Source organism: Mustelus asterias, chromosome 19 (genome assembly GCF_964213995.1).
Source record: "Mustelus asterias chromosome 19, sMusAst1.hap1.1, whole genome shotgun sequence".
Taxonomy (NCBI): domain Eukaryota; kingdom Metazoa; phylum Chordata; class Chondrichthyes; order Carcharhiniformes; family Triakidae; genus Mustelus; species Mustelus asterias.
This window is the reverse complement of record NC_135819.1, coordinates 29,968,256-29,995,977: the sequence shown is the minus strand read 5'-3', so window position 1 is coordinate 29,995,977 and position 27,722 is coordinate 29,968,256. Positions and strand designations below refer to the sequence as shown.

Sequence of the window (27,722 nt, the reverse complement as noted above, 5' to 3'; positions counted from 1 at the left end):
AAAGGTATGAGAACAGAGCTGGCCAAGTGAACTGGGAAACTAGGTTAAAATAGGAGTGGAGATACAGTGGCAGACTTTAAAGGAGATATTTAATAATACTCAGCAAAGATTTAACCCAGTGAGAAAGAAAGACTCTTTGAGAATGATACATGATCTATGGCTAAATGAGGAAGTTAAATGTTGAAAGAAACAAATCAGTATAGGTCAGAAGATTGGTCAGATTTTAAGCACCAGCAAAGAATGGCTAAAAAAAGGAGAAAGTAACTTATAACAGCAGATAGTAAGAGTTTCTACATGTATTTAAATCAGAAAAAATAACTAAAGCTAATGTCCTCTAGAGATTGAGTCTGGGGAATTTAAATGGAAAACAAGGAAATGATAGAGGTGTGGAACAGGTATTTTGTGTGTGTTTTTACTGTAGAAGACTTGGAGAACCTCATGAAGAGAGTTGAAAATCAAAAGGTGAAAGGGAGGGATGAACTTAGAACAATCATTATCACCAGGAAAAGGTGCTGGGAAAACTATTGGACCTACAGGCTGACAAGTCCACAGGAACCAGATGGCCTGAATCCCTTGGGTCGTAAAATAAGTAGCTGCAAAGATAGTAGAGGCATTGGTTAAAATCATTCAAAGTTTCTTGGATTCTAGAAGAGGTTGGGGGGCAGGCAGCCATCCTCAATTGGATGGTAGCCTCAGAGGTAGGTGCTTGCTAATTGGTCTCCACCTGTAATATGCCAACCCAGGGGTCCTGCCCCCTGTTGATGCGAGATCAGCTTTCCTTTTTGGCCCTGGTGGTGAGACTTCAGCTTCTTCCTGATAATTCAACATTAGCTCTGTCATTTTGTGAGGCTGGGAGTGAGAGTGAAAATTTATGTGCTGCAGCAATCTCAAGATGGCATTACGTTACATTTGAAAGGTAGTAAGGAAAGTTAACTATTTCAGCAAACAGTTGATTTGGTTTAGCATCGCATTTGGACTTGTGCCTGTGATAGTTTATAATGGCAGATTTATGGGAAACAATTAAACATGCAAATTTTAAGCTTAGGCTGGAGATAAAATAAGTGTGAAGTCTTAATTTGGTAGAGATAAATGAAAGATTGGAATATTTGAAATGATTATGATAAATCTTGTTTTGGATTAATCTGGATCAAAACTTCTTGTTAGGTTTGAAGATATATTCTTGATACAATTGGCAGTGAAAAGGTATTTTGAGAATTAGATTCTAAGAAGAGAATTAGTCCAGGATTTTTAAATGCTTGCCAAGAAAAAGAGTGATGACATAATGACGTTCATTTGAGAAATTTAATCCATCCCTTTTTGAAACAGAGGATTAACCCATGCTGTCCCAGATAGGATGGATCTTTGTGTGTCAAGATTTGCAGTAACTTCAAAACATTCAGGAATTTATTTGTAGGTTCTTCAATATTATAGAAATTATTAATCTAAATCAAAATCTAGCAAGAGGGGGAGAGCATCTAATGAGGAGTTACTAGATAGAATGGGGGGGGGGGGGGGGAGTGCAAGATTACATTCACCCCTATTGAATAACTTTTGGTAATAGCACCAGTTTTAGGGCTGTCTGACAATGACGGGAATGATTACACTGCCATAATGACACAACAGCATCTTAGTTGGCTGTGTGGAGTGGGTATTCAAAGCTAGTGAACCAATCACAACACTGGGAGAAGTAGTTCAGAACACAGAGTACATTCAGATGCAAATTTTGAATATGGGAGAGTTGAAAACCGGATGGGAAAGCCTACTCCGACCACTTAATCTGGATCAAAACTATAACTGATTGTTATAGTTAGAGATGAGGAAAATAATCCAGTGGAATAAATGAACATTGAAAGAAAGGAACAGGTATGTGATGTATAGATGAGATATGGGGAAGTGAACAGGGTAATAAAAGAGATGTTAGAGAAGAACTGATAGTGAACAGAGTAGGACAGAATTAAAGGTGGGGTTTGTTTGATGGAACATGAGAATGACAATGGTAATGAAAAAAAGAGACATTCAAAGGGATTCTAAAAAAAAGTAAAACACAGTTTAGGTGGTAGCTATGGATGAATGACCAAAGTTTTTTTAAAAAAAGACATAAGATAAACACTAATGGACATTAGAAAATCCACAACACTGTTTTCTGAATTTGGGATCTTTCTGATATGGAATGAAGTGGGAAGGTTTGATTTCTGTTTCAAAGATATTATAAAACAAACTGAATAGAATTCAGTAAAAAAGAAATTCCAGAGGGACCGAAAGAAGGCTATGCTTTGTATGCAAAGGCCAATTGCCAGGAAAGGGGTGAGGCAAGTTCTGGGACTTTTTGATTACTGTAGGGATTTTGTGGAAGATTATGCAGTATTTGTGAAACTCTTACAGGACTTGATCAAAGCAGGAAGAGCTAGCAATGAAAAGATAGACTGGGGAGAGGGGAAGCACAGGCTTTCTCCAATTTAAAGCAAACTATGGCAGAGGCTCCCGCATTAGGATTACCGGATCTCAGTAAGCCATTTCACATTTTCTGTGACGAAAATGATGGAATACAAGCTGTTGTAGTAATCCAACAGCATGGGGATAAATTAAAACCAGTGGGGTACTACTCTGCTCAGATAGATTCAGTTGCCAGAGATATGCATCGCTGTGTGAGCACTAGCATGCACCTTGTGGGCAGTAAGTGTTTCTCAGTCACTTACCCTAATGGGAAAAGTAATCCTCTATAGTCCCCACACAATTGTCCAGGAGGTTGAAAGGAGTTTCTGATGAGAGATATTCAAAATGTGAAGCAAACCTCTTGCCAGGGAACAGGCATGTAGCAATCAGCAAAGATGTAAAGGAAAATCCCGCAAGAGAACTGACAGTGCAAGGAACAGAGCATGAATGTGTTGCGGAAGTGGATGAGGGAATGGGTGAAGGTTTAGCAGAAGAACCACTCGCAGAAGAAGGGGTAATTAACCTATATGTAGACAGAGCAAGAAAATATGTCAAGGGAGAACCCTGCACTGTATGGGCAGTGGTCGATGATGAGGGAACAGTGATTGCAGGAGAACAATCCCCAGGAACAATTCAGCACAAGTAGCAGAGTTGTTAGCTTTAGAATGGAACAAAGGGAAGCGAGTTAATGTCTATACTGACAGCAGATATTCCTTTGGAGTAGTGCATGATTACATGACAGCTTGGAGTGGACGGGGTTTTATAACTGCAGGAATAGCAACATTGCAAACTAGGGATAGAACAGATGTTAATGTGAAGCAGATGCAAAAACAGGTATCAGGAGAAGAGAAGCAGAAATGGGAGAAAGATGGAGGACAGAAAGGCTGGGATGGTGCATGGAGAAGGGAAGCAAAAATAATAGCCCCAGAAGCAGTGCAGCAGACGTTGTTAAAAGTATACCATGGACTAGCTCATACAGGGAGAGATAACATGATAATGCTGCTCAGAGAATGCTGGTGATGGAAGGGCATGGGGACGGATATAGCAAAGTTCTGTCAGAGGTACATAAGGTCAATGATAAGATGGTTGCCATGCGCACTGCAATACTTCAACATTGGATTACATCTTAGCAGCCAAGGATGGAACATGGGCAGTATTTGGATCAGAGTGTTGCACATACATACCGGATAATTCAGAAAATAAAACCAATCTGGTTGCCCACATCAAAAAAGAGATGGAGAAATTTAAACCACCCCAATCATACATGGTTGGTTCTCAGGTTGGCCAGGCTCTTTGGGAGCAACAATTCTGCATGGGATTGTATTATTTTTCATTGTGATCTTAGCATTGGTGGTAATTGTAAACTTGCTCAAATGTGGCTGTGCACAAGTAATTAAGACCACCAAAGGTACAGTATCAGTAATAGCAGTCAGAGTGAGGAAGAGAGGATTCCAGAGGCCAACTTACCCTTTGAGATTTAAGAATGTTTGCTTAGAAACATCTATTGAGTGGCCTAGTCTTGAGTTAGCCAAAGGTCAGAAGGGGGGATATGTTGGAGGGAAAATCCTAGTAGGTTAGAGGAATTTTATATAATTAGGAATTTAAGGCATTAATCAAATCATTGACACTAAGTGAAATTCCCTCAGATTAGACTATCGGTTTAATGGGGAAACTGTCTGCATAAAGACATATAAAAATGAGATTTGAATAAGTATTTCTGATTTAAACATGTATTTTGGTATTTTAAATATATTAACTGTATTTTATAAAAGTAATTGTGCACTTTAGCCAAAAGCAGGTTGCTGCGAGGGATGATGGGTCACAGAGCTACATTCTTTGGAAACAATAAACAAAAGCAGCACAGTGGCAGAGTGGTTAGTACTGCTTCCTCACAGCCCCAGGGACCAGGGTTCAATTCTCGCCTCGGGCCTGTGAGGAGTTTGCACATTCTACCCGTGTCTGCGTGGGTTTCCTCTGGGTGCTCTGGTTTCCTCCCACACTCCAAAAAATGTGTGGATTAGGTTGATTGGCCATGTTAAATTGACCCTAGTGTCAGGGAGATTAACAGGATAAATATGTGGAGTTACGGGAATAGGGCCTGGGTGGGATTGTCATCGGTGCATCAGCGAAAGTTGCTAGCAGCAAGGTTCTCAGGGCTACTTATGAATAGAGTTTTTCACACTATCCAATTAAGACAGATCCCTTCTCAAACATGAGAATGTACATCAGTCTCGTTTGGCCAGTGATGTAGCAGGAGTTGGTGGGAATCTTAATATTGACCTTTGTAACCAAGCATGAGGGGTTACTAGGCAACAGAGAAAGAAGCATCAGAAATAGGGGGAGGAAGCATTCAGATTCTACGGACCAATGAAATCCCATGATGTCAAAGGGTAGAATGCAGTTGGTTAAAGTATGTGACAAGTATTATTAATGATAGATTTATATTGAAGATGATTTGATCATAACTAACAGAAGGTAGGAAAATTTGATATGACAAATGTATAATTGATCGATCCGTGCATTGTAACCTCAGAGTGAGTGGTATTGGAATGCTCAAAGCCTTCTTTTCAAAGTACGGCATAAGAGATTATCATGCAAGATTAAAGCACATGGGATTGGGGGGAAGTGTATTGAGATGGAAAGAAAACTGGTTGGCAGAGAGGAAACGAAGAGTAGGAATTAATGGGTCTTTTTCAAATTGGCAGGCAGTAACTAGTGGGATGCCACAGGGATCAGTGCTGGGATCCCAGCTATTCACAATATATATTAACGATTTGGATGAGGGAACATCTCAAAGTTTGCAGATGACACCAAGTTGGGTGGGAGGGTGAACTGTGATGAGGATGCAGAGATCCTTTAGTATGATCTGGACAGGTTGAGTGAGTGGGCAAATCAATGGCAGATGCAGTAATAATTTGGATAAATGTGAGGTTATTCACTTTGGAAGCAAAAACAAGGCAGCAGATTACTACCTGAATGGCTGTAAATTGGGAGAGGTGTGTGTGCAGCGGGACCTGGGTGTCCTTGTGCACCAGTTGCTGAAGGTAAGCATGCAGGTGCAGCAGGCGGTAAAGAAGGCAAATGGCATGTTGGCCTTCATTGCGAGAGGTTTCAAATACAGGAGCAGGGATGTGTTGTTGCAATTATACAGGGCCTAGAATATTATGTACAGTTTTGGTCTCCTTTTCTGAGGAAGGATGTTCTTGCTCTCGAGGAAGTGCAGCGAAGGTTTACCAGGCTGATTCCAGGGATGGCAGGACTGATGTATGAGGAGAGGTTGACTAGGTTAGGATTGTTTTCACTGGAGTTCAGACGAATGAGGGGGTATCTCATAGAGACTTACAAAATTCTAACAGAACTAGACAGGGTAGATGCAGGGAGGATGTTCCCAATGGTGGGGGAATCCAGAACTAGGGGTCACAGTCTGAGGATTCGGGGTAGACCATTTAGGATGGAGGTGAGGAGACATTTCTTCACCCAAAGAGTGGTGAGCCTGTGGAATTCATTACCACAGGAAGTAATTGATGCCAAAACATTGAATGTATTCAAGAGGTGGCTAGATATAGCACTTGGGGCAAATGGGATCAAAGGTTATGGGGAGAAAGCAGGATTAAGCTATTGAGTTGAATGATCAGCCATGATCACAATGAATGGCGGAGCAGGCTCGAAGGACCAAATGGCCTCCACATACTCCTATCTTCTGTTTCTTGAAGTGAGGCATTGGATTGCCCAATGCTCATTTTCCTTTGATCATTGGTTAATAAAGATGTCTTTAAACCACTGGCTAAACGCACTGGCTTTCATGCGTGTTTGTATTGGCTGACATTCTGGCAATACCTAGCCTCCATAGAACCCCGTAACAATGTGTATATATCCACCATAGATACCCACATTCCCGTGTATATATCCACCATACATACCCACATATATATCCACCATACATACCCACATACCTGTGTATACATCCAGCATACATACCCACATATCTGTGTATATATCCACCATGATGTGGAGATGCCGGCGTTGGACTGGGGTAAACACAGTAAGAAGTTTAACAACACCAGGTTAAAGTTCAACAGGTATATCCACCATACATATATATGTATATATATATTTGTGTGTGTATATATATATATATATATATATATATATATATATATATACATATATATGTATGGTGGATATACCTGTTGAACTTTAACCTGGTATATATATATATCCACTATACATATATCCACCATACACAATACATATCCATCCACACATACACACCGTACCTGGCAAATCGTATAACTAGGGCTGTAGTTAGGGCTTTAAACTAAATAGTGGGGGGGGGGGGGGGGGGGGGGGGTTCAGTTGTATGGCGAATTAGAGAATCAAAGTTAAAGGAAAGGGTAAAAGTGCAGGTTAATGGAGCAGAGGGTTCGGGTGAGGTTGGTAAAGTTTCCAGACCACGTAATAGAACAGAGAGTATAGAACGTGGCAGGAATCTAACCTCAGGCAGAGCAAAAAAGGTGACAAGTATGAGAAGCGAGGTGGTCAGTGCAGGACTGAGGGTATTGTACCTAAATCAGCGCAGTATACGGAACAAAGTAAATGAGCTTGTTGCGTGCATTGAAATTGGCCGGTACGATGTTGTGGGCATCACAGAGACATGGCTGCAAAGGAATCAGGGCTGGGATCTAAATATCTAAGGATATGTGTCCTATCGAAAGGACAGACAGATGGGCAAAGGGGGTGGGGTTGCATTGTTATTAAGGAATGAAATTAAATCGATAGCAAGAAGTGATATAAGATCAGAAGGCATAGAATCTCTGTGGGTAGAGTTTAGGAATCGCAAAGGTAAAAAGACCCTGTTGGGAGTTATGTACAGGCCCCCGAGCAGTAGTCAGGATGTGGGGCAGAAAATGAATCAGGAGATAGAAAAGGCATATTAAAAAAAGCAATATTACAATAAGCATGGGGGGCTTCAATATGCAGGTGGACTGGGAAAATCAGGTAGCTAGTGGATCCCAAGAAAAGGAATTTGTGGAATGTCTAAGAGATGGTTTTTTGGAGCAGCTTGTAACAGAGCCTACTAGGGAACAGGCAATTCTGGATTTGGTGATGTGTAATGAGGCAAACTTGATTAGGGAACTTAAGGTGAAGGAACTCTTAGGGAGCAGTGGCCACAATATGGTAGAATTTACCCTGCAGTTTGAGAGGGAGAAGCTGGAATCAGATGTAACGATATTACAGTTAAATAAAGCTAACTACAAAGACATGGAGGAGGAGCCGGCCAGAGTTGATTGGAAAGGGAGCCTAGCAGGGAAGACAGTGGAACAGCAATGGCAGGAGTTTTTGGGGGTTATTCAGGAGGCACAACAGAAATTCATCCTAAGGAGGAGGAAACAAGCTGAGGGGAGGACGAGGCATCCATGGCTGATGAGGGAAGTCAAGGACAGCATAAAAGAAAAAGCATAAAAAGTGGCAAGGATTAGTGGGAAGCCAGGGGATTGGGAAGCCTTTAAAAGTGAGCAGAGGACAACTAAAAAAAGCAATTTGGGGGGGAGAAGATGAAATATGAGTGTAAGCTAGCTAGTAATATAAAAGATAGGAAGAGTTTTTTCAATATATAAAAGGTAATAGAGAGACAAAAATAGCACTGGAAAATGAGGCTGGAGAAGTAATAATAGGAAACAAAGCAATGGCAGAGGAACTGAATAGTTACATTGCATCAGTCTTGATGGTGGAAGACACCAGTGGGATGCCAGGAGAGTCAGGGGGCACAAGTGAGTGCAGTGGCCATCACTAAGAAGAAGGTTGTGGGGAAACTGAAAGGGCTAAAGGTGGATAAATCACCTGGACCAGATGGACTACACCCCAGGATTCTAAAAGAGATAGCTGAGGAAATTGTGGAGGCATTGGTGGTGATCTTTCAGGAATCACTGGAGGCAGGGAGGGTACCAAAGGACTGGAAAGTAGCTAATGTAACACCGCTGTTTAAGAAGAGAGGGAGGCAGCGGGTGGGAAATTATAGGCCGGTTAGCCTGACTTCGGTCATTGGCAAGATTTTAGAATCCATTATTAAAGATGAGATCGCAGAATACTTGGAAGTGCATGACAAAAGAAGACTGAGTCAGCACGGCTTCGTCAGGGGAAGGTCCATGTCTGACAAATCTGTTAGAGTTCTTTGAGGAGGTAACAAGGAAGTTAGATAAAGGAGAACCAGTAGACGTGATTTATTTAGATTTCCAGAAGGCCTTTGACAAGATGCCGCATAGGAGACTGTTAAATAAGTTAAGGGCTCATGGTGTTAAGGGTAAGATCCTGGCTTGGATAGAGGATTAGCTGACTGGCAAAAGGCAGAGAGTGCAGATAAAGGGGTCTTTTTCAGGATGGCAGTTGGTGACTAGTGGTGTGCCTCAGGGGTCGGTGCTGGGACCACAACTTTTCACACTATACATTAACGATTTGGAGGAAGGAACTGAAGGCACGGTTGCTAAGTTTGCAGATGATACAAAGATATGTAGAGGGACAGGTAGTATTGAGGAAGCAGGGGGGCTGCAGAAGGACTTGGACAGGTTAGGCGAGTGGGCAAAGAAGTGGCAGATGAAATACAATGTGTAAAAGTGTGAGATTATGCACTTTGGAAGGAGGAATGGAGACATAGACTTTTCTAAATAGGAAAATGCTTAGGAAATCAGAAACACAAAGGGACTTGGGAGTCATTGTTCAAGATTCTCTTAAGGTTAACGTGCAGGTTCAGTCGGCAGTTAGGAAGGCAAATACAATGTTAGCATTCATGTCAAGAAGGCTAGAATACAAGAGCAGGGATGTACATCTGAGGCTGTATAAGGTTCTGGTCAGACCCCATTTGGAGTATTGTGAACAGTTTTGGGCCCCATATCTAAGGAAAGATGTGCTGGCTTTGGAAAGGGTCCAGAGGAGGTTCACAAGAATGATCCCTGGAATGAAGAGCTTGTGGTATGAAGAACGGCTGAGGACTCTGGATCTGTACTTGTTGGAGTTTAGAAGAATGAGGGGGGATCCTATTAAAACTTACAGGATACTGCGAGGCCTGGATAGAGTGGACATGGAGAGGATATTTCCACTAGTAGGAAAAACTAGAACCGGAGGGCAGAACCTCAGGCTAAAGGGACGATCCTTTAAAACAGAGATGAGGAAGAATTTCTTCAGCCAGAGAGTGAATCTGTAGAACTCTTTGCCGCAGAAGGCTGTGGAGGCCAGGTCATTGAGTGTCTTCAAGACAGAGATAGATAGGTTCTTGATTAATAAGGGGATCAGGGGTTATGGGGGAAAGGCAGGAGAATGGGGATGAGAAAAATAGTAAGAAGTTTAACAACACCAGGTTAAAGTCCAACAGGTTTATTTGGTAGCAAAAGCCACACAAGCTTTCGAGGCTCTGAGCCCCTTCTTCAGGTGAGTGGGAATTCTGTTCACAAACAGAACTTATAAGACACAGACTCAATTTACATGAATAATGGTTGGAATGCGAATACTTACAACTAATCCAGTCTTTAAGAAACAAAACAATGGGAGTGGGGAGAGCATCAAGACAGGCTAAAAAGATGTGTATTGTCTCCAGACAAGACAGCCAGTGAAACTCTGCAGGTCCACGCAACTGTGGGAGTTACAAATAGTGTGACATAAATTCTGATTCTAGGATCGCATGATAAAGACTCAGGAGGAAAAAAGCAGAAATATTTATGTGAAATAGTGTGACATAAACCCATTGTTTTGTTTCTTAAAGACTGGATTAGTTGTAAGTATTCGCATTCCAACCATTATTCATGTAAATTGAGTCTGTGTCTTATAAGTTCTGTTTGTGAACAGAATTCCCACTCACCTGAAGAAGGGGCTCAGAGCCTCGAAAGCTTGTGTGGCTTTTGCTACCAAATAAACCTGTTGGACTTTAACCTGGTGTTGTTAAACTTCTTACTGTGTTTACCCCAGTCCAACGCCGGCATCTCCACATGATGAGAAAAATATCAGCCATGATTGAATGGCGGAGCAGACTCGTGGCCTAATTCTGCTCTTATGTCTTATGCATACCCACATCCCCGTGTATATATCCACCCACATGCCGTCTCACCCATTTTTTTTACCCACTGGAGTTTTGTAGCTATATTCGCTTCCTGACTACATATTACAGTTTATTAAACCCTTCCACTGACCAGTTGTTGCTTTTACCTTAACTCCGAGTGCAGCTCTCTGCTCGCCCCCATTGTATATCTACAAACTCACAAGGATGTGGCTATCCACGGTGTTATCAAAACTATATTTCTTTCTCAAACTCTACACTTGTTCCCGAACTTCCTGCAATAAAATCGCTCCAAAACACGGCGGTTAGAGAGTACCTAGGGGAAAAATAGTGCAAGGACGAATGAGTCTCACCGAACCCAAAGCAAAGAATGCCCCACCTGTGCCCACCCCCGCGTCCGGTAACAATTCTGTAATTCATAGGGACAAGCCGCTCCCCTGTAGAAACAAATATTTAACAAGCCATCTATTCAACATGAAGCTCAGAGGCAGCACCACTGACCCACCTGGCCGCGCTATCTATACTGTGTGCCGGGGCAGAGTTGGATGAGACTGTGTGGGACACTGGAACTTCCTCAGTCCCGGCGCAAGCCTCAAATAAAACGTCTCGATAGTTTAAAAAAGGGACTGAGATTGATACCCTGCCTGCTTGCCTATCTCCAAATCCCGACAACATCAAACATTCATGGCTTCTTCGTGAGTAGGCTGCGCACAATCCCAGGACACTCCCCCCAGAGAGCGCCCTATCAGGGCCAGAGCTACTGCACTGACATACACTCTATTGTTTTTCAAGGTGAAAGGTTGGAGATGTTTGAATTTGGATTGCAGCTTGGTGAACTTCCACCTTCCCCAAACCCCGAGTTACTGGCCTTTTGATATATCCCCTGACACAGAAATGGTTCTTATCGCCTTTAATGTGTGTTTTTGCACACAGGCGTATAAATATATTTTGTGTTTTTATACAGGGCTGAGAACTTGTCATGAATTCCCACTAAGCCTATTAATAGACAGCTCTGGGAATGAAGAACTCCTGAACTGAGCCTGGGGCTCGCATGAACTTTCAGTGCAAATCCTGATTTTGGGGTGGGGTTAAAGATCATTTCCCTCCCGCCCCGAACACAGCTCTTCATTCTGTTTTCGTCTATTTGTGAAAATACAGATTTGTTTAACTATCAACGTCAAACTACCTCTAGGGATTCTTGGAAACACTTTGCAAAGGGGTTTGATGTAGCTGCTCACTTCTTAAAGGGAGACTCGCCACCGGGACGCATGGCTGGAAAATATTACTCCGGCTTGGCCAAGGTGTGGACTCGGGGTTCAATGTGGAAGTGGATCAGGTGTCTCGGGGAGGTTCCTGCCCCAGGGGAGGTTCCTGTCCCAGTCTGCAGGTGGCAGCCGGGGCAGAGAATCCAAACCGCTTGGCTTTAAGAAGTGGCTGCTTGCCAGAGGCTTCACGTGACACAATTCCTGGCAGGTTCCTGGAAAGCCGCTTTGGTCTTGAGTGAGAGGGAGAAGGGGAAGAGAGGCGGGGGTAAGAGGGACGGGTTAAGGGAGAAGGTGAAGACAGGGCAAGGAACCGCCACTGCAACAGCGAAGTCCCAGCAAAGCGGAATATTCATATAAAACAAAGCTATCCAAGCCAGCAACTTCTCCCCAAAGCCCCAACTCCAAGTTTCCCTCCTACCCCTGAACACCCCCCTCTCTCTCTCCTCCCCTGAACACCCCCCCTCTCTCTCTCTCCTCCCCCTGAACACCCCCCCCCCCCTGAACACCCCCCCTCTCTCTCCTCCCCCTGAACACCCCCCTCTCTCTCCCTCCTCCCCCTGAACACCCTCTCTCTCCCAGCCTATGCCCTGTCCCTATGCCACCCCCTCCGCCCTTTCAGGAAACTGTAATTGTTGGTTCCTGGTGCAAAACACAAGGGCTGATTGAGTGCGCGACGCAGAGGCGACTTCACTGAGCGCTGTCACAGGATGTCTCCAATCCGCAGGTGTATTTACAGGAGAAACCAGCACAGGCATGTGATTGGACATGCTTATTGCCACCCTGGCTTTATTTATATGTCTTGGTTTTATTTAGATATTACAATTTAGCACGAGTCAATAAATGCAGAGGAATGCGATTGTTTTTTTGGTCTGGTCCATTGTGGGTTGGAAATCGAGGAAAGAATCATGGACCCGTCTGCAGACGCTTTTGCTCCAAATCTCAGACTCTCCCAGTCTCAATTTATCACTCACTCAATTTCATACTCAGTCCCTCACTCAGCCTCACATTCAGTCACTGTCATGCTCACAATCACTTTATTCACAGAAAGCCACTCATACCTGGTCACTGACTCAGTCACTCCCATTTAGTCAAATCCCCTCTCTCCGCCTCTTGCTGTTTCTATCGCGGTTTGACTTGATGCCCGACCTCGTGCTGTGAAGCTGCTGAGTTGAGGAAAGTCGGGCGGTGGTAGTTGGCACCTTGTGGCTGAAAAGCCTCTCCTGGAATTACCATCAACATTACCTCGAATGTGATCACAGAGCAGGAGATCAACTCTCGGACTCTCCTTTTTGTGGATCTCGAAGGGCGTGTTTGACTCATTAAATGTTTCCTAGCAGAATTGTCCTGGCTCCCAACCCGAGGTCATCTAAAGAAAGAAGATTGGGGCTGTGGTTTGTTGTTGCTTGATGTCCTTTTCGCTGACTGTGGGGCAACCGCTTCTCTGGAATTTTGACCCAAATGACTTACCAGGAGGCAACCGACAATGTGGATTCGATGCAGACTGAGTCCGGAGCCGGAGCACACTCGGGGACCGGGGATCTTGAACAGGACCGCATTTCCACCACTATGGCGGATCTTCGGCGTACAGGTACTGTGTGGCTCCCACTTTCATCTTTTTCTGGAGTTTGTGCTTCTAATGTAAATTTAGTCTGAGCTATTTTAATGTAGATTTCCCTTCTTCTAAAAACAACCAAAGTTGTTTGTACCTTTAATTGGCATGCACTCCTGTGAGTAAATTCGGTAACAATTTAACCGAGCCCTATCCAATGCCTCGCTTTTTTTGGCGGAGTCTGGCTGAACAAATATTTGCATAATCTATTTATTTCCACCGCCAATAAACAAGGTGCACCACTCAGAGCTGTGTTAGAAAGTGTAAAATAAAACATGTTTATGAAATTGCCCAAATTTTACCGGGGAAGAATATTAAATTGATTGTGTTTGGAAATCTTTTACACATTTTACCATCCAAATTTTTTCACTTGGGTTTAATCAAATTTGAGGCTTTTAACATTATTTAGTGCTACACATGAAAATATCAAAGTAATGTTAAAAGTTACACAAACTGCTTAAATAACAAGGCCACGTGTCTGTTGTATTAAGAAATTTGTGTCAATTATTTTGCTTGCTTCAAAATCATTTTGATTTAATTTAAAATTACATGCGATGAACTTTAAATCTTCCCAAAGGGAACTGTGACTGTAATTATGCTTTTTCAAAAAGATCGCTGGAAACAGCTGGAAGCAAAATCTCAATAAATTAAGAAGGAAATTAGATAAATAATGGGGAGGAAAACATTGAGAATATGAGGGATTAGATGGGTAGGTAGCTCAGGGAGCAGCAGATGTGAATTATCCCCCTTGTGTGCTGTCAATTTATTACTCTAATTGTAAATAAATAGATGTTTTGCTTTGGGGAGTTCTGTCTGACGGGGGAGAGCAGCTTTGTTGTTAAACTTCTTACTATCTTCTTTTCCCCAGCTGTGATAGAAGCCAAATACTTAAAACTATCATATATTCGTCACCAGACTTTTAGATATGTCAATATTTTTCTTTTTTAAAAGAATGGACCCCTTTTAACTATTTCCTTGGAAAAATATTTTCCTTTGTACAGTACACAGATACAGTTCAGGGATATGTCAGTTTCCGTGGCTTGTAATGTGAGCCAGCTGGTTTCCAGAAGGAAGTCACAAAGTTGCATTAGAAATTTCCTCAGCTCTGCTTTAAGTGTAGGTGAAACTTATAGATGCCCGTTAAAAATCCAAGCTTTGTTTCTAGAACAGGCTATTTTATTATACAATAATATAAAAGGAAAATATAGCGGATGCTGGAAATTAGAAATAAAAGCAGTGTGCTGGATATACTCCAGGTCTGCCGGCATCTGTGGAGAGAGTAAAGGCGGAGTTCAGTATGACTACTTTCTGAAGTTGCTGAAAGGGTGAGGTGAAAAGCAGAGGGAAAGTGTGAGATGGAGGTGTAAAGAGATTGAAATGAATGGACAAACCAGTTCAATGTAGACAAATGAGGTCATCCACTTTGGACCTAAAAATGATGGAACAAAATGCTTCCTCAATGTTAAAAAGCCAGAAACAGTGGTGATCAAGTGAGACATGGGGTTCAGGTACATAGATTATTAACCAGCCATTATGAGATGGGCAGCAAATGTTGGCCTTGCCAGTGACAACCACGTCCCATGAAAGAATAAAAAGAAATGGCATGAACAAGTGCAGAAAATAATCAGAATGGTTATTGGAATTCTTTATTTCTACAGGACTGGAATACAAGGGAATAGGAGTTGTTCTTCAGTGATATAAAGGCCTGCTTAGATCACAGCTAGTATAATATGAGTGTTTCTGGTCACTGCACCTTAGAAAAGAGAGTGGCTTTGAAGGGAGTGTCACATAGATTTACCTGGACTCCAAGGGTTAATATATGGATTATACAGTATAATATGAGACCTACCATGGAGAAAGCAGCAACAAGAGGTCATTGGTTTTTTTAAGTTTATTTATTAGTGTCACAAGTAGTTTACATTAACACTGCAATTAAGTTACTAAGAAAATCTCCTAGTTGCCACATTCCGGCACCTGTTCGGGTACATGGAGGGAGAATTTAGCATGGCCAATGCACCTAACCAGCACGTCTTTCAGACTATGGGTGGAAACTGGAGCACCCGGAGGAAACCCACACAGACACGGGGAGAACGTGCAGACTCCGCACGGACAGTGACCCAAGCCAGCAATTGAATCTGGGTCCCTGTCGCTGTATCACCGTGGGTGATTATCTTGAGCGATAAGGGGCTGTTCTGACACCAGGCTGAGCATGGACATCTGTGAAATGTGTCAATGACCCCATCTCTCACTAGCACGTGGTTAAAATCTCTAGGCTAATCCTAGGCTCCTTCCTCCCCCTCTCTCTCTCACATACACTTATTGATGTCATAAACAAAATGTTTACATTTTCTAGTTGTGATAAAGTTTTCCTATTTACTTCAGAATTCAATTTGTTTTCTTTGTTGAACATGAATTAAGATCAGTAGCATGGCAATGCACCGCACTCCTTTCCTGCTGGCAGATCGGGGTGAACACTGGTTGCATGCCCTCATCGGCATGATTTATCCCTGCTGTCCGATGCCCCTGGGAGTCCTGAGGTGTGGCTATCCATGGATACCAGTGGCCAGCAATCCCACTCGGCCAATCTCCCCTGGAATTTGTCTAAGAATTTCTCATGCATCAGTAAGAGACTGAAATGGTCAAACATAGCTCCTGATCTTTTCCTTTGCATCTTATGTTGGTCAACGCTGATAGTCTCATGGCATTTTAAAAAGACTCCTAACAAAGTCACAGTAGTAGCATCAAGCTACCAGCTGTCCAATTATGATTCCAACATTGCCCTGAATCTAAAGAAGATAACCACTGTAGTTCTCATCGATATACAGTAAAATCAGTCAGATCCCAGGGAAGTACCCACAAATATGTTAAGCGGAGCTTCGTGATAGCTGCGGAGGCCCCATTCCCACATGAATGCGTCTGTTAGGTGATATGCCTACAAACACAGTCTACATTAAAAAAACAACAGATTCCAATGCCGAATGAAAACACAGCAAAGCAGTAAACATGTGAAACAGTCCCTATTCAGTTTATTCACAGCATACAATGGGCTGACCATGTAAAAGGCAGAGCTCTGCATGAAAAATGTTGGGAATTAGCTCTGGAAAGACTCTCTAATCTTCTTCTGTTTAGTGTGCTGTTTTCAAATGTTTGAGATATACTCCACCATGTCATCAATGCAATCAAGCATGTTTGTGGTGTTTTTGTGCAGCAATGCAAAATCCCGGAATATCGCTCTGGCCTTTGTGGCATCAGCTAGGGAAACAGGCAGGGTGTCAGATTCTTCATGGACATCAGCTTCCTTGGTGGAGAATTGCATCATCTGTTAGATCCATGTGCAGAATTCGGCATCTTCCACATAAGTCCGCATGCTTGTTTGTGTGTAAATTGTCACGCTGGCTCCTGGAGACGAGCAAAAGTGATTCGCCATTGCTTGGTTGGCTTCAACTGCCCCTTCTTGTTCTCAATGTTTTGTGCAGTCGCAATGTGTTTGAACCCAGTGTAGGGGAAGCCATTAACAACTATGGCTTCTGTCACCGTGTTCTATGCTTTCTTCATCAAGTACCTGACCTCTCAGTGGGATTCTACTCCTGTTTCTTATTGATGGCCTTGATAAACTGAGATCAGCTGCCATCAGTAGTGGGTTTTCAGGTTCCTAATTGTCCCCTGACCCACTGACTGGAGCTTGACTGTGGTGTTGGGTGTTGGGAGACAAGAACATCAGCTTGACGACCCTAAGGCTGGCAAAGCCAGGGTGCATGGAGCAGTTCTCTGGAATGATCATTTCCGTTTTCTTTCATATGTTTTGTCCGTTTTCCTGATCCATGCCTTGGAAGTGCTGGAGGTGATCTAGACTGATACTGTGTGAGTAATGTCTTGACATTCATGAAGTGATGTGAATTCTTGGACTTTCCTATAACAAGAAGCAGTGCAGTCCATGACAGTAACATGTTCCTGACTCAGTTTGCCACCATTACGTGTTTTACCTTTAAACATCAAAAAATGGTCTGGCAAAAGATGGTAAAACAGTCTAATTCCATCCGTGTTAGAATTGTTACCTGATGTCCCTGAGAAACATGCTTACTGTGTTGAAAAGCAAAACCAGAAAAAAATCATTGTTTTTAAACTCAAACATTTATAGCAGCATTTTCTATTTCTTATATTAAGTTTATTATAATTAAAAAGCTCTCTTATTAAAAGATGTACCCAGTTCTTACCTTTGTCATTTTTAATGGGAGGTGTAGTGCTGCTACTTGGGTTCAAATGGGAAGAGTGCTGCTGGAATGCTGGATTCTCATATTGGACACACTCTCATCTCCCCCTTGACACACGCTCACTCTCACCTCGCCCTCGCTCTCACCTCTCCCCTTGCGCATGTGCGCTCGCCCTCACTCTCAGTATAAGAAGTCTGACCTATCTGGATGCCCTTGACTCAACAACTTTTAGTGAACCGGTAGATCTGGTAAATAGCCACCCTGACCCGAAACCCTCGATAATTCTCCAGCAATACCGCTTTCAACCAGGGGAACGCGTCACTGAGTTCTTGTCAAGGTTGCGGAAATTAAGTGAACACTATGAATTTGGACAACTTCTTCATGAAATGTTACGGGACAAATTGGTATGTGGCATAAATGACTAACCATCATTTCCTCCGGGTGCTCCGGTTTCCTCCCACAGTCCAAAGATGTGCGGGCTAGGTTGATTGGCCATTTTAAATTGCTCCTTAGTGTCCCGGGATGCATAGGTTAGAGGGGTTAGTGGGTGAATATGTAGGGATATGTGGGTAGGACCTGGGTGGGATTGTGGTTGGTGCAGACTCGATGGGCCGAATGGCCTCTTTCTGCACTGTAGGGATTCTATGATTCTAAACAAAGTTGTTGGCAGAACTTAATTTGGACATTCAAAAAGTCATTGAGGTAGCCTGGTCACTTGAGAACGTGGCTCAGGAACTACAAGAGGCATCAGGCACCAAGACTTCTAACTAGGGGGGGGGACCTCATGCAGTCCTCAACGAAGAGTGCTTGTGTCAGTCAGATATTAAAGGACCCCATTTGATATAGGAACCCTAATGTCACCACTAGACAGTTACAGAACGGCCCTGATACTACACCTAGGTAGTTCAGAGCCAGACCAATCCCTTCGTGAATGCTGGAGAAGGTGGAAATTGTACTAGGGCACCTTGAAAGCTTTGGTATAATAAGGCCTGTGCAATTGTCAGAATGGGTCGTGCCAGTGGTCCCTGTTTTGAAGCCCGATAAATCAGTTTGTCTTTGCAGGGACTATAACAGATGGTTAGTTGGGTCTCCAAATTCGAAAGGTACCTCATGCCCTGGATCGAAGATCTGTACGCCATGTTAATAGGTGTGGCTCATATCCAACTCGTTCTCCAAGTTGGATATGCGCATCCCTATCTCTAGCTTGAATTGGACAAATGCTCTCAGAAAGCTGTGACAACACAAGGGACTGTACAAGTATACCCATTTGTCTTTGAGTCATGTTGGCATGTGCCATCTTCCAGAGGGTTATGGAGAATCTCCTTCAAGGGCTACCCAAGGTAGCAGTATACTTAGAAGACATCTTGGTCAAGGAGGCTTCAGAACATAAATACCTGGCCAACCTAGAAGAAGTCCTGCAATGATTTTCCAGGGCAGAAGTTTGCTGGAAGAGGGAGAAATGCATTTTCCAGGTGGCCAAAGTAACCTATTTAGGTTACCAAGTAGATGGCAAAGGGTTACATCCAGTGGAGGATAAAGTAAAGGCCATCAAGGTGGTACCAAGTCTAAGAAACACCATGGAGCTAAAATCCTTCCTGGAGTTAGTCAATCATTTAGGAAAATTTATCCTGAATTTGGATTCTATGCTGGCCCCCTTGCACGCTCTACTGTGAAAGTCTCACAGATTGTCTTGGGGAGCTTCGCAAGCTGAGGCTTTTTCCCAGATCAAACGTCAGTTACTGTCATCCAACTTACTGGCCCATCTCGACACAAAGGAAGAACTTGTTTTAACCTGTGGCGTTTCCTCGTATGGGGTTGGTGCAGTGCTGTCACCTTGCTGGAAAGATGGGACGGAGAAGCTCATCACGTATGCCTCCAGGACCCTTTCGGATGCAGAGTGACGTTTTTCTCAAATTGAAAAGGAGGGGTTAGTGGTCGTATTTGGTGTGAAGAAATTCCATCAATATATCTACGGTCGATGGTTACTGACCATAAAGCCTTTCTGGGCCTCTTTTAAAGAGGACAAAGCAACCCCCCCCAACCCATCATCTCCACTTGGATAAAGCACTGGGCCTTGCTATTGGCAGCCCATAAATATATTTTGGAACACTGCCCTGGGATCTGATCCAGCTAATGTGGATGCACTGAGTCGCCTCCTGGTGCCAAAAGCCTGGTTCCTTTATCAGCAGTACAACAGGGTAGGTGCATTGATCCAAATGGGTGCCAGAGTGTGGGAATTTCACAGTAACTTCATTGCAGTGTTAATGTAAACTTTGCTTGTGACTAATAAATAATAAACAGGTTGTGATGACCCTGAACCTTTTGGATACCTTGCCAGTCAGCAAGGCAGATCAAAGCCTGGGCCCAAAAAGACCCAACATAATCCAAAATTATGTACATGATCCTACATGGGGGGTTCCAAAAATGACCCTCTGAAGAAATGAAACCCAACTTCATGAAGAAGTCTGAACTTAGTGTAGAAGGCAGGATCATTCTTTAGGGGTCCCGAGTAATTGTTCTGCCCTCAGGACGATGTCCAATATTAGCAGAACTACATAATGGACACCAGGAGTATCAAAAATGAAGATGCTGGCCAGGAGTTATGTCTGGTGGCCTGGCCTTGATTCCAACATCACAGACTTGGTAACACAATGAAACCTGTGCCTGGAAAATCAAAAACCACCCTCGGCTCCCAACACCCATGGGCGTGGCCTGGCAGGACATTGGGTGCGCGTACACATGGGAGTTGCACATCCCTTTATGGGTTCCATTTTTAAAAAATCATAGTGAATGCACATTCCAAATGGATGGATGTGTAGTGCATGAGCTCCACGATTCCTTAGGCTACAATCGAGAAATTGCGACAAAGCTTCAGCGCACATGGAATACCAGAATTCTGGTTTCTGATAACAGCACAGCTTTCAGTAGCGGTGACTTCTAGAAAGGATAGTTTGTGCTCTTCAATGATATCTGATAGGCCCAGTCTGCACCTTATCATCCATCACCAAATGGACTGGTAGAATGGGCACTTCAAACCTTCAAAACTGGTTAAGAAACAACAATCAGCAGCGTCCATGAAGATTAAACTGGCACGATGTTTGTTCGATTACAGGACCACACCACAACAGGTGTTGCTCCAGCAGAGCTGCTGTCGGCTTTGTACCAGATTGAGCCTATTATTTCCAAACTTGGCAGGGAAGGTGGTGTCCCAACCAAAAAATAAAATTAGATTCTGCAAGGGAGAAAAATATTTGCAATGGATGCTCTGGTTCATGTAAGGACTTTAGGGATGGTTCCTGGGATCATTATGGAGAAAATAGGACCAGGATCTTACAAGATCAAAGTTCAGGGTAAAACCCCAAAGGGGCACTTAGACCACCTCAGAGCTAGGGAGTCATTGAATCCCTCCAGTGCAGTCCATTCGGCCCATTAAGCTTGCAACGACAACAATTCCACTCAGGTCCTATCCTCGTAACTCCACATATTTACCCTGCTAAACTCAGTGACACTAAGGGCATTGAGCATGGCCAAACCACCGAACCCGCACATCTCTGGACTGTGGGAAGGAACCCACAGACATGGGCAGAATGTGCTAACTTCACACAGACAGTCACCCAAGGCTGGAATTGAACCCAGGTGACCGGCGCTGTGAGGCAGCAATGCTAACCACTGTGTCACCGTGCTGCCCTTGTGCTGCCACTTGCCCGAGCTGCCCCTGCTACCAACCAGGGAGATAGCCACTATCGGTGCCAGCCCTCAGCTTCAAGCTGACTCCGCGTTGGTTCCTCCGAAGATACGTACTCTTGAGATGATGGCTGAAGAAGTGGGTCTCTGGGCTGAAGTGGAACTTGAGGAATCTGCTTTGATAACTTTGCATTCTCCCATGTTGACACTATAGTTAAGAAAGCCACCGCCTCTACTTTCTCAGGAGACTAGGAAAATTCGGCATGTCTGCTAAGACACTCACCAACTTCTATAGATGGGCCATAGAAAGAATTCTTTCTGGTTGTATCACAGCTTGGTATTGTTCCTGCTCTGTTCAAGACTGCAATAAACTACAAAGGCTTGGGAACTTAGCTAAATCCATCACCCAAATCAGCCTCCCATCCAATTACTCTATCTACAGTTACCACGACCTTGGAAAAGCAGCCAGCATAATCAAGAACCTCATGCACCCCAGACATTCTCTCTTTCACCTTCTTCCATTGGGGAAAAAGATACAAAAGTCTGAGATCATGTACCAACTGACTCAAGAACAGCTTCTTCCCTGCTGCCGTCAGACTTTTCATAGAATCATTCAATCTCTACAGTACAGAAGGAGACCATTTGGCCCATCAAGCCTGCACTGACAACAATCCCACCCAGGCATCTATTCCCATAACCTCACGTATTTACCCTGCTAATCCCCTTGACACTAATGGGCAATTTAGAATAGCCAATCAACCTAACCTGCACATCTTTGGAGTGTGGGGAAGAAACCAGAGCACCCGGCAGACACTGGGAGACCATGCAAACTCCTGACAGACAGTTAACCCAAGGCCAGAATTGAACCCGGGTCCCTGGCACTCTCAGCAGTGCTAACCAACAAAGAACAGTACAGTACAGCACAGCACAGGAAACAGGCCCTTCGGCCCTCCAAGCCTGTGCCGCTCATTGGTCCAACGAGACCATTCGTTTGTAACCCTCCATTCCCAGACTGCTCATGTGACTATCCAGGTAAGTCTTAAACGATGCCAGCGTGACTGCCTCCACCACCCGACTTGGCAGCGCATTCCAGGCCCCCACCACTCTCTGTGTAAAAAACCATCTCTCTGATATCTGAGTTATACCTCGCCCGTCTCACCTTGAGCCTGTGACCCCTCGTGATCGTCACCTCCGACCTGGGAAAAAGCTTCCCACTGTTCACCCTATCTATACCCTTCATAATTTTGTACACCTCTATTAGGTCTCCCCTCATTCTCCGTCTTTCCAGGGAGAACAACCCCAGTTTACCCAATCTCTCCTCATAGCTAAGACCCTCCATACCAGGAAACATCCTGGTAAACCTTCTCTGCACTCTCGAAAGCCTCCACGTCCTTCTGGTAGTGCGGCGACCAGAACTGGACGCAGTGCTCCAAATGTGGCCTAACCAGCGTTCTATACAGCTGCATCATCAGACTCCAGCTTTTATACTCTATACGCCGTCCTATAAAGGCAAGCATACCATATGCCTTCTTCACCACCTTTGCTGCCACCTTCAAGGATTTGTAGACGTGCACACCTAGGTCCCTCTGTGTTTCTATACTCTTGATGGCTCTGCCATTTATTGTATAACTCCCCCCTACATTAGTTCTTCCAAAATGCATCACTTCGCATTTATCTGGATTAAATTCCATCTGCCATTTCTCCGCCCAATTTTCTAGCCTATGTCCTACTGTATTGCCCGACAATGTTCATCGCTATCCGCAAGTCCAGCTACCTTCGTGTCATCCGCAAACTTTCTGATAACACCAGTTACACCTTCTTCCAAATCATTTATATATATCACAAATAGCAGAGGTCCCAGTACAGAGCCCTGAGGAACACCACTGGTCACAGATCTCCAACCGGAAAAAGACCCTTCGACTGTTACCCTCTGTCTCCTGTGGCCAAGCCAGTTTTCTACCCATCTAGCCACCTCTCCTTGTATCCCATGAACCTTAACCTTCTTAACCAACCTGCCATGAGGGACTTTGTCAAATGCCTTACTGAAATCCATATAGATGACATCCACGGCCCTTCCTTTGTCAACCGTTTTTGTCACTTCCTCAAAAAACGCCACCAAATCTGTAAGGCACGACCTCCCTCTTACAAAACCATGCTGTCTGTCACTAATGAGATTGTTCTGTTCTAAATGCGCATACATCCTGTCTCTAAGAATCCTCTCCAACAACTTCCCTACCACGGACGTCAAGCTCACTGGCCTATAATTACCCGGGTTATCCCTGCTACCCTTCTTAAATAACGGTACCACATTCGCTATCCTCCAATCCTCAGGGACCTCACCTGTGTCCAATGAAGAGACAAAGATTTCCGTCAGAGGCCCAGCAATTACATCTCTTGTCTCCCTGAGCAGTCTAGGATAGATGCCATCAGGCCCTGGGGATTTGTCAGTTTTAATGTTACCTAAAAAACCTAACACTTCCTCCCTTGTAATGGAGATTCTCTCCAACAGGTCAACGCCTCCCTCTGAGACACTCCCAGTCAACAAGTCCCTCTCCTTTGTGAATACCGATGCAAAGTATTCATTTAGGATCTCCCCTATTCCCTTGGGTTCTAAGCATAATTCCCCTCCTTTGTCCCTGAGAGGTCCGACTTTTTCCTTGACAACTCTTTTGTTCCTAACATATGAATAAAATGCCTTAGGATTCTCCTTAATCCTATCTGCCAAGAACATTTCGTGACCTCTTTTTGCCCTTCTAACTCCCCGTTTGAGTTCTTTCCTACTCTCTCTGTATTTTTTTTTGCATACAGTGTGTTCAGCCTGGAAGTAGCCCATTGGGAAGATGTTCATGGTCACTTTTATAGACACTGGCAGTAATGCCTTCATTCTGTTCTAAGATTGCAGATCTGTTTGTAACAGGTGACAGATTTATTTGAACACCTTGGAGAAGTGGTGACATTATTACATTCTTCCTTGCTGAGTTGGAGAATTACTCAGTACTCTGGATGAATGTGATCTGTTGAGGGCCCCATTTCCCCATCTCCTCCGCTAAATTTCCCTGCCACGCTGCAGGCTAAGGGGAATGGTAATTACAGCCTTTGTGATGAAGGGGAAACAGTCTGAGCAGAATCATTGAAGTCAGGACTAAGGGTTGTCACCATGCACAACTCCTCTCCCTGTAAACTTCAGTAACTTTGAATAACAGTACAAATCACTCAACACTCCAATAAACTTAGTAATAGCCAGTAAAAAGCAATTAGCAACTAACCCAGAAATAATTGAGATACCTTTAAAAGGTGCCACTGTGGGGATATTTCCTGTGGCTGATGCATGTTCAGCTGTGTGAGTAAAGAGGGTATTAACAGGAGTGCGGAGTTTGAAAATGGTGGCGCCGATTTGAAATTAGCATCACATGCTGACTGAGCCATGATTTGCCCAGTCTACATGTTCTGGAATCATGTATCCATTGCCCATATTAATAGTGTCCAGCACGGCCAGCATCACAAGGATGTGTGATGGCATGGACATCATTTTGGACCCCAAACAGCCCCTGAAGTGATGAAAAGATGGATGCTAAACAACATACATTGTAAAATACTCAGCTTCACCTGTCTTTAAAATTAAAAACTGGAATTTGATTACATTCCCTTCATACAGTTATCAGCCATTCAGTTCACATTAATCAAAATCTGGTGGCACAGTGGTTAGCACTGGTCTAGTTGGACCAAGGAGCGGCACAGGCTTGGAGGGCCGAAGGGCCTGTTTCCTGTGCTGTACTGTTCTTTGTTCTTTGTTTGTTCTTTGTTCACTGCTGCCTCTCAGCGCCAGGGACCCAGGTTCGATTCCTAGCTTGGGTCACTGTCTGTGTGGAGTTTGCATGTTCTCCCCCTGTCTGCATGGGTTTCATCCGGGTGCTTTGGTTTGCTCCCACAGTCTGAAAGATGTGCTGGTTAGGGTGCATTGACCTGAACAGGCGCCGGAGTGTGGCGGCTAGAGGAATTTCACAGTAACTTCATTGCAATGTTAATCTAAACCTTACTTGTGAGTAATAAATAAATAAAATCTAGATTGAATATTACAAATGGGTTGGGTCAGAAATTAAACCTCATCCCTTTTTTAGTCATACAATTCATGGAATGAGGACGAATCATGGCACCTGCCTGAAGTTGTGGTTAGACCCATCTCTTTGTATTCAGCAGTGGCTCAGTTGCTAGCTCTCTTGCCTCTCTGAGTTACAAGGTTCTGGTATAAATCACACTCCAGAGCTTGAGCACAAAAATCAAAGCTGACGTTCCAGTGCAGTACTGTGGGAGTGCTACACCATTGGAAGTGCTGTCATTCGGACAAGACTTTAAACTCAGACCCTTATCTGCCTGAGGGAAATGGACAATAAAAAATCTAGTGGCACTCTTTAGCAAAGCAGGAGAGTTGTCCCTGGTTAATATTTATCCCTCTATCAACATCACAAAAACAGATTATCTGGTCATTATCACTTGCTGTGCAACAAATTAGCTGCAGTATTTCCTACATCACAAAAGTGACATGTCAAAAAGTACTTCACTGGCTGTCCTTTGGGATAACTGGTGGTTGTGAAGATACTCTCTGCAGAATTCCAAATCTCTTACCTGCTCTTAGCTACAGTATTTATATTGCTAGGTCAAGATCAGTTTCTGGTCAATGGTAATCCTAGATGTTGATAGTGAGGGATTCAGCAATGGTAATGCCTTTGAATGTCAGTGGGCGATGGTTAGATTCTCTCTTGTTGGCGATGGTCATTGCCTGACACTTGAGGGGTGCATGTTACTTTCCACTTATCATCCTAAGTCTCAACATTGTCCAAGTCTTTAGATGTGGACACAGACTGTTTCAGTATCTGAGAAGTAATGAATCATATTAAATATTGTGCAATCATCAGCGAACATCCCCAGTTCTAGCCTTGTGATGGAGGGAAGGTCACTTATAAAACATCAGGCTTGCCTGTGATACCCTGAGGTCAAATTGCCTGACAACAGTTGCATTACATGTTAGTGGAACGGAAATTTGAGTGATGTGTGAAATGGGGTCTATACTACCAGTGCAGTTTGCTGTTTGTATCTAAAGTGGCTGTTACCCCCATTATTGATGCATACATGTGTGTATATATAGACAATGGTTACATAATGAACTGAGAGAGTAATTGGTGGCTGTGGAATCTCTACCCAGCAAAAAGTTAATACCTTCATAGAATGAAGGAAATAAACCGCCATGTGAGGAAAAGAAAAGGAAGATTGTGTATTGATTTCATTTCAGGAGCTTAAAATGTTTTAGCTGTGACTTATAAAATAACCACACAATTGACAGACAAAAATAAAGCCTTTAGTCATAATTTGGTAGAATTGTGATGAATCATAATGGCAGCAAGATGTTGCCTTTCCCCCTCAAGTATAGGAATCTGCACAGAATTCTCCTGAAGCAATGCTCATTTATCAGAAAGTGTAATCAATATTTAGCTGTGCTTCATGTGCACTTTAACTTTGCATTCTGCCCAAATGGGAATTGGTGTACAACCATGTCACATATCCAAGCGTATACCTTTATAATCAAGAATCAATGGTGTAAGGAATTATTTATCTGCTTGAGGCACATAGCTGATGGCAAAACAAACAGGTGGAAGCCTGAGGCTGGGCCATGAGCCTCATTTTAACAATCTGCTCTGCTGAGCTTGCCTTTTGCCAACAGCCCCTTAGGTCCGTCCTCAAATTGGTGGGGTATGGGGGAGGTCATACACTGGTTGGCAGAGTCTTTCAGAAGTGCTGTGGAGCTGGAACCTCAACTGGGATTGTGGGTTCATGTCACACTATCTGTAACCCCCACGACTTGCCTGGGCTTGCAAAATCTCACTAACTGTCCTGTCTGGAGACAATACACATCTCTTTAACCTGTGCTTAACCCTCTCTCCACTCACATTGTCTGTACCTTTAAGACTTGATTACCTGTAAAGACTCGCATTCCAACCATTATCTTGTAAATTGAGTGTGTGTCTGTATATGCCCTGTTTGTGAACAGAACTCCTCACTCACCTGAAGGAGGAGCCTGAGACTCCGAAAGCTTGTGCTGCCAAATAAACCTGTTGGACTTTAACCTGGTGTTGTGAGACTTCTTACTGTGCTTACCCCCAGTCCAACGCCGGCATCTCCACACCAGAGCTGGAAGCTGCCAGACTCAGTATTTTAATGGTGATCGCCCCTTAGGCTGTAGTGGGTGCTGAGAAACCCAGAGCTCTGGAGTCTGCCCCAATCATTGACAACTGAAACAGGATTAAGTGCCTCAAATGGCAAAAATACTTGAATTTATATAATGCTCTTCACAATCATTGGACATCTCAAAATCCTTAACAGCTAATGAAGTACTTTCAAAGTGCAGCCACTGTTGTGATGTAGGAGGTACAGCACAAGGTTGCACACAGCAAGCTCCCACCAATGCTAATGTGATAATGACC

General features: G+C 43.7%; 1 protein-coding gene across 3 annotated transcripts in view; it reads left to right on the top strand.

The window, feature by feature from the left end:
- Nucleotides 1-12,379: 12,379 nt before the first annotated feature.
- socs2 (suppressor of cytokine signaling 2) overlaps nt 12,380-27,722 on the top strand; it is a 42,985-nt gene continuing 27,642 nt past the window's right edge. For 2 of the 3 annotated variants that reach the window (XM_078235239.1, XM_078235238.1), the window contains exon 1: nt 12,380-13,330. In XM_078235239.1, the coding sequence (XP_078091365.1) occupies nt 13,201-13,330 (130 nt within the window). In that variant the 5' untranslated portion in view covers nt 12,380-13,200. The remainder of the gene's footprint in view (nt 13,331-27,722) is intronic. The other variant, XR_013500151.1, reaches the window with a different exon arrangement.